This window comes from Vidua macroura, chromosome 11 (genome assembly GCF_024509145.1).
Source record: "Vidua macroura isolate BioBank_ID:100142 chromosome 11, ASM2450914v1, whole genome shotgun sequence".
NCBI classification, from domain to species: domain Eukaryota; kingdom Metazoa; phylum Chordata; class Aves; order Passeriformes; family Viduidae; genus Vidua; species Vidua macroura.
This window is the reverse complement of record NC_071581.1, coordinates 16,797,013-16,809,862: the sequence shown is the minus strand read 5'-3', so window position 1 is coordinate 16,809,862 and position 12,850 is coordinate 16,797,013. Positions and strand designations below refer to the sequence as shown.

The window sequence follows — 12,850 nt, the reverse complement described above, 5'->3', positions numbered from 1 at the left end:
CACATTGACTCTGAAACACCAGCCTTTCTCACTTCCTAGACAGGCCTTCATCTCTTCCTCCCACAGCTCTTGGCTCACTGGATAACCACAAACCTCCCTCTCCCAGCTCTCCAGCTCCCTGCACACTCATCCCCTCCTTCTCTTTTTAGCCCTGTCCCTTGTAGAAGCCTAAGATAAAATGAAGATGAAGTCCCCAAACTGGTTTGGGGAGAGCTGGATACCAGGTGCTGCCCTGGCCTGTGCATCTTCCCACCTCAGGGGCTTTAAATCCAATTTTTGTATCACCCAGCCCTGGAAAGAGTGATTTGCACCAGTGGGTGCCAGATACCCCCCCAAACCCTCTTCTCTTGGAGTCTCCATGCGTTGCACACCCCGGGGTTAAATGCCCTCTGATGTGGCTGCTGGCTGTGTGACCGTGCTGCTGCTTTACAGCGATCCTGGCAGGGCTCCTGGAGCCCCATCCCACATGCTGGGGTTCACCAAACAAGGGGCTCTGGCCCATCCTGGCACTGATCTTGCTGCGAATCCAGTCACACGCACCCCATCAATAACGAAGTGAAAGATAACAAAATGAGCTGTCACAGCCAATTAACATGCTGGGCTTAATCGACTTGTGGACTTTCAGGGTGGAGGTGAGGGGCTGGCTCCAGGCTGGAAGGGTCAGGGAGAGGCAGGGTGAGGCGTTTCATGGATTGCAGCCACCCTCTCGGCTGGCTCCCTGGGCCGAGAGCCAGGAGTGGGAGGCCAGGGCAGTGCTTCCCGACAGCCGTGGCATCATCTCGGGGGTGTGTGGGCACCCCAGCCCCGGGCACGGCCAGCAGAGAGGGACAGGCAGCCCGAGGTGACTGGTGTCAGACACCCCACACAGGGCTTTAGCCCCCAGGCAGACCCTCTTGCTCGGAGAGCAGCCAGCACAAATGCCAAACCCAAAAGGCTTCCACTTAAAACCAGGAGGGATTTCAATTGGTGTCGCTGAGCACCTCTCAATTAATTAGCATCCTGCTGATTCTACAATTGAGGCGATTGCTAAGGAGATTAAATCGGTCTCTGCCATAAAGCAGATGCTGTTCCCAAGGCCTGATTTGCAGTGATTTTCTTTTCCTAGAGCCTTTTTCCTGCCCTGTTGACTCAGCTGAAGCCCCAGGGTGCTGGGTGCAGCCAGGATACAGCAGAGCTCCAGAGATGAGGGTGGGACCACTCAGTTAAATGTCACTGCACGCCCGGGGAGGGCTCACTTGGAGGATGCTGTGTGAATCCAGAGCAGTGCTGGGTGAACAGAGCCTGGCCATCCAGGGAGGCCGTGATCTGTTCACCCCATTCCGCCTGTGTCAGCAGGGACAGACTCAGCCAGGCAGCCAGAGCTGCATATGTGCACCTGAGAGCCCAAACTGAAAGGAAAAATAACAACTCAGCCTCCAGGCAGAGCTCAGTAAATCCACCACGACTGCAATAAACCCTGCTGATTTGGTGCAAACTTGGAGTAAGCCCAAATGCACAGGGGCAGTAGTACATGAGTACAGAGTACAGCCCTGCCCAGATGGGCTCCACTCCATCAGCGCTCCTTGGGTCCCCACCAGCACAGTTGAGGAGAGGGAGGACTTGTCTCTGCAAGCCTTTGCAAAGGGTGTAACTCCCACAGTTGGTTTTTAGTGCTGCCCAGGGCCTGTGCAAGGCTTGTTCCCTCACCCCAGCAGAGAAATGGCCATTCAGCCACCCATGGACACCAAGAGCACTTAGGAAATAGGCTGCAGGATGTCAACTAAACAGCCAAAAACCTGCAAATCTTGTATTTGTGAGAAACTCATCTTAAATCCTTGCTGTGATGAGAGCCTGTCTGCAAAGATACACCCACCCTGCCCAGGATGGTCCCACAGCAAGAGAAATAAGCACATGTGAGGGCTGCTTTGCTTGTACTCTGATGACTGCATCTGCTTCACTGCTTCCTCCCATGTGCATCGCTGCCAAGTCCCACAGCCACCTCCTCACTCCACTTTTGCTCCCATGCCTGAGGAAAAAAAGCACCACACTACATCCTAAGCATTTGGCAGCTTCCTGGTCTGAAGTCAGGGGAAAAATTGTCTTTTACATTCAGCAAGGGTTTGTCACAATCCTCCTCTGCTTTCCCTGGGGAGAACCCAGGGCCCTCAAAGGACCAGCGGGACAGCTATAGACAAGCCCTGTCCTACAAGCCACACAAGCTGAGAGTCCAGTTTTCAACCTCCATTTGATTTCTGCCACCTTTTTTTTGTATCACAGCATCACAACAGAAATGGAACACCACCATCGTGACCCTCAGGAGACATCTCCTTACCACTGCCCATTTCCAGACACAGAAATCCAAGGAGGGTAAATTTGGGACTCTCTTTAGGGTTGCAGTTTCTCAAGCTCATCTGCAGCCAACTGGGATTCCTTATTCCCCGTCCTTCTATGTTCCTCACACCCCAAACCCTGCTCAGCCCATCTGCTGACTGTGTCTTGCCTCAGCCCAGCAGCAGCAAAGTGGCTTTTTTCCTACAACAGAGATTTCTGCCTTGCACAGTCCAGCTGGGAATCCCAAAGAAAGTGCATTTTCCCCAAGGTGTGGGGGAGCACTGCAAAGAGCTGCAGCTATAAATCCTCACAAAAGCTAATGAAAGGCAATGGACCGGTGTGCCCTGCCAATCCTGACAGAAAGGATACTGAGGCTGCTGGCACTACCTGGCAGCCTGCCATGAGGAATAACTCTTCAAAAATAGCAGCACGCTAATCTGAGGAACCTGCTGGTATTGTCAATGACATTAATGAAGTGTTTGGAAAACCAGAACAAATGCCTTGGCTTTTTGGGGCTGTGCCCCTTGTAATTTTCCACACCAGCTGAGGAGTGTTCTGGCAAACAGCACAGTGCTCTTGGTGCTGTCCTGCTCCCCAGGGCAGAGCGAGGACTCTGCTCTGGGGGCTCCCAGCAAGCCTGGCCAGTGTGCAACAGAGCCTGGCCAGCCCTCAGGGAAGAGGCTCCCCAGAGCAATTTCCACTGGGAAACAAAGCCCATCAAGCAGACTCAGTGTGCCCGGGGGAGGTGGAAGCTCACTGTCTCCTCTTCCTCCTTGTTTTCTTTCCTTGTCTCAAGCCCCCTCTGGGTTCTTTTTCACCACCGTGGTCAGGACCTGTGGGGTGGCAAATTTCTCCATGGCAGAAGGGTTTTGGATTCCACAGCTTTCTCACCACCTCCCTCCTGCAGCAGCAGTCATTAATCCTTCACTTTCATTGCCAACTATGACATCCACTCCTCGTGTATGCTCTAATCTAGGACAAGGTAGTGCAACCTACCAAACCCAGATTTCAATTAAAATTTTGAACAAAGCTTTTGTTGTAGCTGGTTACCCAAAAAAGGGTAGAAAATCACCAGTTGAAGATCAGAACAGCTTGTGCTCCTAACTCAGTCAGGTGCCACTGTGTCTCTCATTAAAATAATACTCGGTGTTACAGTATGTCAGTTCCCAGAACACTTCTTGTTGCTGCTCATCCTGGCTGCTGCTCGAATTTTGCCCATTTTTTCACTTGATTGCAATGAAAACATTTGTGGCAATACTGTAAAATGTGTCTGTGGACTGATTTGTCATAAACATCAGCAGTCCTTCAGTTTAAAAGCTGAAGGACATGGGAGAAATAAAACTTAAAAGGTCCTTTTCAGACCTTTCCCAGGTAGTTCTGTAATGAAGATTTATTGCACCATTCTGAAAACACACAAGTTCAAACTCCTCTAACTTAAAACTTGCTGCAGTGCTATGGAAAAGGACAGCTGTGTTCACGAAAAGTAAAGAGCACTCTTGTACTTCTGGACAGAAAAAAACTAAGTAATACTGTAATTTAAAATTACAGGATCAGATTTTTTAAAGGGTCTTAAACTCATGGTTACTAGAAGTGGCATTGCCTTCTTACAAAAAGCCTGTAACATTGAAGACTACTTCAGGCATTTTTTTTCTCCCTACTCTGAAGGCTGTTGCTCAAAATGTTGGCAATTGAGCAACCTTCTGCTTGGATTTTGCATCCAGCAGTAGAGAAGAAAAATGTTCTTACAAGTGCAGGAAAATTAGCTTGGATAGTCACCAAAACCAGTCCAGAAATTGATGAAACTCATGATTTTGGTTATAAACCAGCTACATCCCAAAGCCAACATCTCAGTAAAATAATATTTCCAATTGAAAGATGCTTCTTGTCACAGATGGACTTCAACTTGCTCCCCTTGCAGCATTGATCACAGCTCTGCCACGGTACACAAAGTGTTTGCCACAGTGCCTGGAGCGGCAGGATCTGGATAGAGACAGCCAATTCCCACCTCCCACCACCAGAACAACAAAGCTGAGGTAACACAGAGTCATCTCTACCCATCTTATGTTCCTAAAAATGCAATTCATTAAAGGAATAGCTTATTGATTGGCTGGCAGGGTCTCTGCCACAACCTGTACAAGCTGCCAGACCCCAGCTGGGCTAAGTCAGATAGGAACTATTTCTACACTGGTACAACTGCACAAGTCAGCTCCTGACCCCATTATCTCTAAGAGCAGAGGGATTATCTATCATGGCCACACTTTTGTAGAGACCTGGACTTTCCCATTTGATTTTTCTGCTGCAGCTCAATTAACAACAGACTTTTCACATTACAAGCATTCCCTTGCAAAACATTTATTCAAGATAAAAATCCAGAAATGGACAACTGCCAAATGCATAAGCCATTATGTGCCATTAAGTCATTAAGTGCAGAAGCACTTCATCCTGCACATACTTCAAATACTTTGTCAGGCAAGCTTCCAGCTAGTCTCCTGTGGCAGGACAGCTGGCCCTGTGCAGCTGAGGGGGAGGCACTGTGATAGTTGTGAAGGCACAACACTGTCCCCTCTTGCCACCTCCACAGGCTGAGCTTCAACATCTCTGGCCAAGGAATTGCCCTTGATGCTCGAGGCCTTGTTTGAAGTATCCAATATCCAGGTGCATCTGCAAGTCCAGTAACAGCTCCTCTGAGACTTGGATCTTGCTGTCACCTCCCAGGGAGGTGAAATAAGCTTCCCACAGAAGTGGAAGTGCTCAGCAGCACCAGGATCCAGCTCCTCTGCTTAGGTTCTATTTCTACAGAGGCACAGAAGCACCTGAAAGGTGTCTAATACTGCTCCCAAAGGACAACCATCCTGATGACTGCAGGAACTAAGCCCTACAGAGATAACCATGTCTTCTGTCTCCAGTCCAATGGGACTTGAGATGATCCGGGTTTAAGGGCATCCACATGGGATGATAACCATTGTGCTGTTTAGCAAGTCCCAAATCCAGTCACTCCTACTGGCAAGGATGACATTTACCAGGATCATATTCCTAGATTCATTTGGATGGATCAGAAGGAAGGAAACTCAGTTCATTTGCTCTGTCTCTTCTACTAACCAAATTTAGAAACCAGATGAATTTTTCACAGGAGGAACAAATATCTCAAAGGTTGATAATGGGGCAGAGTTTCCATTGAAGTTTCTGCTTTTGATCTGGTCCAGACTTTACTCTTTGCTGCCTTCTGCTTCCTTCTCTGTAGAATACCCATCACAGAGACAGCCAATTCCCACATCCAGCACAAAAGCCACAGGCATCAGACAAGAACACTCTTTACTGCACAGCATTAAGGTCACAAGGGCCAAAAAGGGAGAGAGAGGACAAGGCAGCACGAGACCTGTGCAGCCACTTGCTGTGTGGGTTTGAGGAGGTATTTCTCTCCAGGGCACTGGTACTGTGTACAGGTCAGCAAAGAAAAACACTCCTGCTCCACAAAGAGCACCTGTTCCACCCCAGTGTACAAGAAAAGAAAAAAAATTAATGCTGTATCAGAATTTTTTCCACATCACTGGGGCTCTCTAAAGAACAGGGAACCTGGAAGTAGCTGTTCATAGAATCAACAGCTGTTTCCAGGAGGTTGGGATTGGAAGGACAAGATGAAATACATAAATTACATTTCTGTCCAGATTTGGTAAATATCAACTTGGAGCAATAATTAGTATTTATTACCCTTCTAGAAAATCCTCTCATAGCCTTTCAGCCATCTAGCAAACACTTCAGCTGCAACTCCTCAGGAGTGCTATGAGTAAGCTGTAAGGCTGTTCAGTGGTGTGATCTAGTTTTTATACCCTTGCCCTCTGCCTTTAAAATTTTCATTAGTTTTATCCAAAGCTGTTACAGAGAAGAATTCCCATTAATGGACAGGGAGCCTGTCCTTCCCTAAATTGATTGATTTTACTCTTCTACGACAGGCTGTAAATCTGTATCCCCCACTGTAACTTTGTGTTCTTCGGACTTTTAACCATCCACTTCTGTGAGCTTTCTTTTCCCATAGTTCTGCACCAGACTGGAAGCTGTGATTTGAGAAGCCTGTCCCTTTTCCCAGCACTGGAAGTCATTCAGCCCTTTCTGACCCACTTGAAAGAGAGCCCGTTCCAGCTCATCCAGCCGAGCCACCAGCGCAGACGTGTCCTCGTTGTAGGCGTTCTGAGAGGAGTCCATGATGCGGCGGAAACGGGCAATGAACGTCTGAAGGGAACAAACAGAGTCACTGACAGGTAACACAGAGCCACCCCAGCTCAGACCTGGTGGCCTGAGCTCTCAAAACTGAAAAGCCAAAGGTTTAGGCTGCTGTTCACAACAAGCCAAGGGTCTGCAACCAGCACAGCACTTGTTAAGCTTGCCTACAAAGACAAAACCACTTCATGCCTGAGCTGGGACATCAAATACCTGATACCAGATGGGAAGCAAACACAGAATTGGATTTTGGCTTCTTCCTCACAACAGGCTTGAGGAGACCACAGGATACAACACGATTATGATCTATTCTGTCTCACTTCTCAAGCAATCATTGCTTTAGAGCAGGAGGAATGAATCTCATGCCACAGCAGCTGCTGCAGGAACGTACAAGCTGCAAGTTATGAATGTCCTGGAAATTAAGCCAAACTGCTGCTGAAAAGCATTCAGTATGCTAGAAAACACTTAACCATGAAAAAGGTGAAAACCCAAACCAATCTGCAAGTTATAAATAGCATTTTGAAAAACTAAGCAACAAGACATATTTAAGGCATTTTATTTTCCTCTCTATCTTTGCTTTTGGGAACTGGGAAAAAAAGGGTCAGAACTCTTTGAAAACAGTGCTTCAGAAGTTGATTTTAGAATCACCAAAACTTATAGGATAAAGTAATAGGTTAAATAAGGATAAACTTACAGGTTTTTAAGTCAGCACAACTCCCCTCTTGTTTGCTTTTAAAAAGAGAAATCAAACCTGGCATGCTTTGATTTTTCTGTTGATAAGTAATGAATTCTACTGTGGCTTTTTTCCCCTAAGATGTCCATTAGGAGAAAAAGAAAAGACAAGGAAAGGCATGGGCACCTCCTCAATGCACAAAGCATATGTTCAGTGGACAGCTCCAAGAAAGCAGCAGCACTCTAAAGCCTCTCTGCATCAGCCTTAATGTAAAGCACAGAGAAAGGAAAAAAAAGGCAATAAAAATCATCCCAGCCCACTTAGAGACCTGGCTGAAGAGATCTCAGAGCTGTTAGTGGTTATGTTGAAAAGCTCAAGAAGACTGAAGTCTGGAAACAGACAAAGATGACATCTATCTTTTAAAAGAGAAAGGGGAGATGGAGAGGGAGAAGGGAAGAGCCATGGAATTATAAATCCATCAGCATCAATTCCTGGAAGCATACTGGAACAAAGAAGCAATACAGAAACTTCTGCAAGACGATAAAAGAATCACAGCCATCGCGGACTTGCCAAGAACAAACTCCCAGAGCCCAGCCTGCTTTCCTGCTAGGGCAGGATGCCAGGCCTTGCACAGGCAGGAAGAGCAGCAGAGGGGTATCTGTCACGGGGCATTGTTGGAAGATGTAGCCAGACCAGCCAAAGATGGTCAGGAGAGACAGCCATCATCCACAGCTCCTGTCAGGGGGGAAGAACACACTGAGTGGAGTTCCACTTGGGTCTCTGTGGAACCAACTACTGTTTGAGATGTTAATTAATGAGCTTACTAAAGGAATAGAAGCTGTGCTTATTAAATCAGCAAGCAACATGCAGGAGAAGGAGAAGGGATGACTACAGGCATGTCAGGGAGCAGACCTCTTTAATTTATAACAATCCTGATTAATTAGAAAGATGGTGTGAAAACAAGAAGATGTCGTTCACTCAGGACTAACAGAAAGTTTTACATTAAGGCAGAAATAGTAGAGAGTCAGGAAATTATTTGTTCACAGATGCACCCTGTACCACGTCACTGTGGACTGCAAAGGAAACACAGATCCGTGTGACTGCATCGTGACAAACCAGATGCTGCACCAAGATGAGCCAAGAGCATCACAGCCACACAAAACTCACAAAGTAATCCTTTTGTTTGCATCAGCACAAGTCCTGAGCGCGAGACTGCACTGCTGTTCAGGGAGAGGCACCAGCAGTGCACAATGAGGGCAGTCAGAGGTTAGGGAGCATGACCCATAGAGAAACATCAAATGAACTGGGACTGCTGCAGGAAGGAAGAGAATAATTTGTCCTCAGCATTTACTTTGTATGAGACAAACAGAACAGAGCTTGTATTGTTGTGAAGGAGCTTTGGTTCAGACACTGGAGCAAAGCTCCTAAGGTGAGGATGGCAAGGTACTGAAAGAGATTGCCCAGAGCAGTGTGAGGTCTCAGTGTTGGAGAAATTTAAAGACAGGTACAGTTAAATAATCCTACATCTCCTCTAGTCCTGTTTTACAGGATTTTATGAAATACCATATTCACAGTGTGGAAACACCAAGCTAAAATTACACTCCTGGATGCACAGTGGAAGCTTCCAGCACCAGCCTGTGCAGCTGCCAAGAGGGACATCCATATTTCATCCAGAAGTCATTTGGATTAAACCAGGATATTTTTCTTGAAGACTGCTAAGCAGGTGGGAACAAAATGAAGACAGAAAAATGCAAATCTAAGTTTCAAGACCTGATTCAGATACTTGCCTGCAGGATAGTCTGAGCTATCTCAGGATTCTCTGGATTCTCAAAATTCAGGAGCTGTGAGCCAAATCCGTAGTAGTAGGGCCCCATTTTATGCAGATCAACCACATTGGCATCAGCACTGAACACCGTCCTCCAGGCTTCCTTGTAAATCTTTGGCAGTTCCACAGAGATGATTCTCCTTTTGCTGTCGTGCAGCCCTTTAGCAAGCCACAGGGGGATTTCCAGCTTTGATCCCTGGAGGAACGAGAGAAGCCAAAAGTTATCCTTGCCATGAAAGTACACCTGAAGCAACCCCAAAGACATAGAATGAACTTTATTAATGAAGATCCAGCATTACAAAAAGTCGCTTTTGTTTTCAGAACAGTCCTTTGTGACTGTAGCACAAACCAGACACACTTTAGAGGCCTTATTACCGCAAGACTCAGAAAGTGAACTTTTTATTGATGCTCCCTGGTTTAAGAATTGTCAGCTGACGAAACAGCAAGAGAAAAAGAAAGGGGAAAAAAAACCCAAACAGGCAAAGTGTATATAATAAAAGCAAAATAACTTTAGGGAAAGTAGCAGAGAGCATCATTGCAGTGACCACGAAGAGAGAGCGGCCGGGCCTGGGAGGCGCAACAGGAGGTGGAGGCGAGGAAGCGGCCCCGGGGCAGAGCCCCCCGCGCCCCGTCCCCTCCCGAGAGCGACAGTCCCGTGTCCCGTGTCCCCTCCCCGTTACCTCCGGGACGGACTCGGCGCTGCCGCCGCCCTGCCCCATCAACACGGCCAGGCGCGGCAGCGCGCTCTCAGCGCGGCCCGGCAGCTTCTCCTGCGACATCAGGATATCGTCCAGCGAGAGGAAATTCTCCTCCATGCCCAGCCCGGGGCCCACGGGGAAATACGCCTCGGACATGGCCTGGCCGCGGCTCCCGCCAGCCCGTGAGGCACCGCCCGCCACCGGCACCGCGCACGCGCCGCTCCCGCCCCGCGCCCGCCCGCGCCTGGCGCCGCTGAGGGGGGATCGGGATCGGGACTGGGATCGGGGATCGGGATCGGGATCGGGACTGGGATCGGAGATTGGAAGCTGTATCGGTATGGGCACAGGCATCGGCACCGCGGCTGCCCCACCGCTGGGGCTCCGCAGCCGGTGCCGTCCGGCCCCCCGCACGCCAGCCCGAGGTGTGTTAGAGGAGTCTCGGAGCTGTATCAGGACAGGACAGGGGGATGGACTCACACTGGGATTGGGTTTTGCGGGGAATTCCTCGCTGTGAGGGTGGCGAGGCCCTGGCACAGGTACCCAGAGCAGCTGTGGATGCTCCATCCCTGCAGGTGTCCGAGGCCGGGTCGGACGGGGTTCGGAGCAGCCGGGGACAGCGGGAGGTGTCCCTGCCCATGGCAGGGGGTGGGACAGGATGGGCTCTGCAGTCCCTTCCCGCACGGAGCATTCCCGGGGTCTGTGCTCGGGCTGGGCACGGCTGCCCTGTCCCCCTGCGGCCCGCGGCGCTGAGGGTGCTGCCCAGCGCAGGGCCTGCCCCTCAGAACGCTGTTCCAAAGGCAGGGATGTCTCCCTGCGGCTCCAGCACCTCCATCCGCACCCTCCCGGCTTTGTGGAAAGCCAAGGCGATGCTGCCCGTGTGGTTGGTTATGCCCGTGTTTCTCCTTGGCAATTAAGGACGTGGCTCACCCTGCAGAGCGCATGATCAGGCTGATGGATGTGGCTGTGCTGAGTGGGCAGAAGGCAATGCAAATGAACTGTGAATACCTTGGGTTTCAAGGGGAGGCTACGGCCCAAAGTAATTTATTTTAGTGCTGTAATACAAAGAATCAAGACATGTTTTGATGGCAGAATCAAATACCCTGTGCTAAATTCTGGGTTTGGTTGGGTAAGGATAAAAGGCTTGTCCCCCATTTTGATCAGTGTTTTACTTCATTTTAGAACCTGACCTTGTGCTTTTTTTTTTTTCTCATTGTTTTGTTGTTTCAAAAGTAAATCATTTTTTATCAGATTAAAATTTTCTTGCTATTCCCTGAGCTGTATATGCTGAAAACATTACTTTTTGTATAGACAGTGGTCTATAAAATAACATTTAAATAATCTAGTAAATATTTCAGTCTTTGTTCTGTTGATGAAGGAAAATAAACAACTGAGCAGTGTTGCAACACCTGACAACTTCCCTGAGAAATAATCATGGACTTATTTATAGAGGGTTTGATGACTTTTTTGATGACATTTTCAGTCCATGAGTAAGGCGTAGCCCAATGCATCTTTAATAATCTGTTAATTCTTACGACCTCAGCATTCTTCCTGCTGCTGTTTGCTCAGGCTGGACCTGCTATGATTTGTTACTGTTTTGTCATCGTTAATTAGCATGTTGGTACTTCAGCATCTTCATCAAAGTCAGACCCAAGCAAAATAATAAAATCTGAACCTGTTTATTAAATCTTGCGCTGTTTTATTTCATACTGAGAAAAATAAAGCACAGACAGTGTGGGCTGAGACCTCAGGATGATGTGCCTCTGTCACTTCCAGGTCCCCTGGGTCCCATGGCAGCCTGAGCTATAAAAATCCAGCCAACAAAGACACGGTGAGATCTTGTGAGCTGTGTGAGCAGAAGAAATGTACCCATGTGTGTTTGTCAGTGTGGCACCCACACTGGTGATTCCAGTGTCCCCTTTCCCCATCAGTCAGGTTATATTAAATACTGACAACAGCTGGAAGGGCAATGCATGCCCCCAAAGAGAGAGTTAATGTAAAGGAAATTTCTTGTAAGATGCTGCTTTTTTTTCTATAGCATAGAAAACAGATATTATATTTATTTTAGCAACACTAACTATTGTCCTGTATTTTTTTTTTCTTGGTGGGTTTTTTTTGTTTGTTTTTTTGTTTTAATGAGATATTAAGGCTCTCTGTTTGGAAAATAAATCCTTCTATCTGTGCACATTTTCCAGATAAGTTGCAGAGTAATTTCTGAAAGCTCTTTCTAAAGGACAGTTCTGATAAAATTATAATTTGCTGAATTGGATTAGTAAAAGTATTCCCTGCTTAATGAGGTTTAGGAAACAAATCTCTGCTAAATATGGAAGTGTGCATTTTGTGAGTGAGAAGAGAGAACAATGCAAATGGAATCTGCTTTTTCCAGGCTGCACAGCTAATACATCTGGAAAAAGAAGAAAGAAAATCACAATTTCTCTGTGTCCTGAGATGCCTCAGCCTCCAGTGTGTGATACAGAAATAAGCACCAAGGTGCAGAAAGCCCAAAGTACTGGGTAAAGCTGAGAGAACACAGGGAAAGATGTTTACACTCACTGTAAAATCAGTTGAAGAATGGTTCTTTCGTGAGAATTTTCAAAAATAATGAGTTTGGTGGACAAAATTATGTCACTCCTTTTTGTACTATATTTGCCTTCTCATCCTGAGAAAGGCACCAGGCAGGTTCTTATTCCTGAGCACTTGTGCGTGAATCTTAGTGTAAAAATATGCATAACGAGCCCAGCATCCTAAACCATATTGTATTTTCATAAATATGATTTCAAGGCCTTCCTGAAGGAAAAGGAATGTCCTGTGTCATAACTGATACATGCCAAAAATTTAGTAAGGACAGAGAAAAGTGTTACAGAATTAAGGTTGAGCTGTGATGAATAAAACCCAAATTACCTGAAGGTACAGGAGATAAATGAGAGGATTGCAAAGTACAGGAAAGAGTAAAATCTTAGAAATCAAGGAACAGCCTGTTACATCTGATCTATGTTCTTCTAAAATCTTGAATACCACAGAATTCAGCCAATTTAATATGAGATAAATTTGGGGAAGCCGAGTTGTTGCCTCCTTCCTCCCGGGCCTTTGATCAGAGCCGCCCGTGTCTGTGTGTGCTGCAGAGTTGCTGAG

The 12,850-nt window shown here is 47.3% G+C and overlaps 1 protein-coding gene across 2 annotated transcripts; it reads right to left on the bottom strand.

Annotated features, from left to right (window-relative positions):
* Window positions 1-4,646: 4,646 nt before the first annotated feature.
* Window positions 4,647-11,291, bottom strand: GINS3 (GINS complex subunit 3). 2 transcript variants are annotated; one of them, XM_053987694.1, is made up of 3 exons: window positions 10,199-11,291; window positions 8,986-9,219; window positions 4,647-6,537 (listed from the first exon to the last, which is right to left on the bottom strand). In XM_053987694.1, exons 1-3 carry the CDS (start codon window positions 10,283-10,285, stop codon window positions 6,307-6,309), a joined length of 552 nt encoding a protein of 183 aa, XP_053843669.1. In that variant the 5' UTR covers window positions 10,286-11,291; the 3' UTR covers window positions 4,647-6,306. The 2 variants fall into 2 exon arrangements, with proteins under 2 accessions (XP_053843669.1, XP_053843668.1); XM_053987693.1 differs by lacking the exon at window positions 10,199-11,291 and adding an exon at window positions 9,704-9,910.
* Window positions 11,292-12,850: the final 1,559 nt, after the last annotated feature.

Bases quoted from the DNA above. Each gene is read 5' to 3' on its own strand.
- GINS3 (XM_053987693.1), bottom strand. From the start codon at position 9,877: ATGTCCGAGGCGTATTTCCCCGTGGGCCCCGGGCTGGGCATGGAGGAG. The intron at 9,220-9,703 runs GTAACGGGGAGG...TCGTTCCTCCAG, and splicing joins GCGCCGAGTCCGTCCCGGAG to GGATCAAAGCTGGAAATCCC. The intron at 6,538-8,985 runs GCAAGTATCTGA...TGTTCCCTTCAG, and splicing joins TAGCTCAGACTATCCTGCAG to ACGTTCATTGCCCGTTTCCG.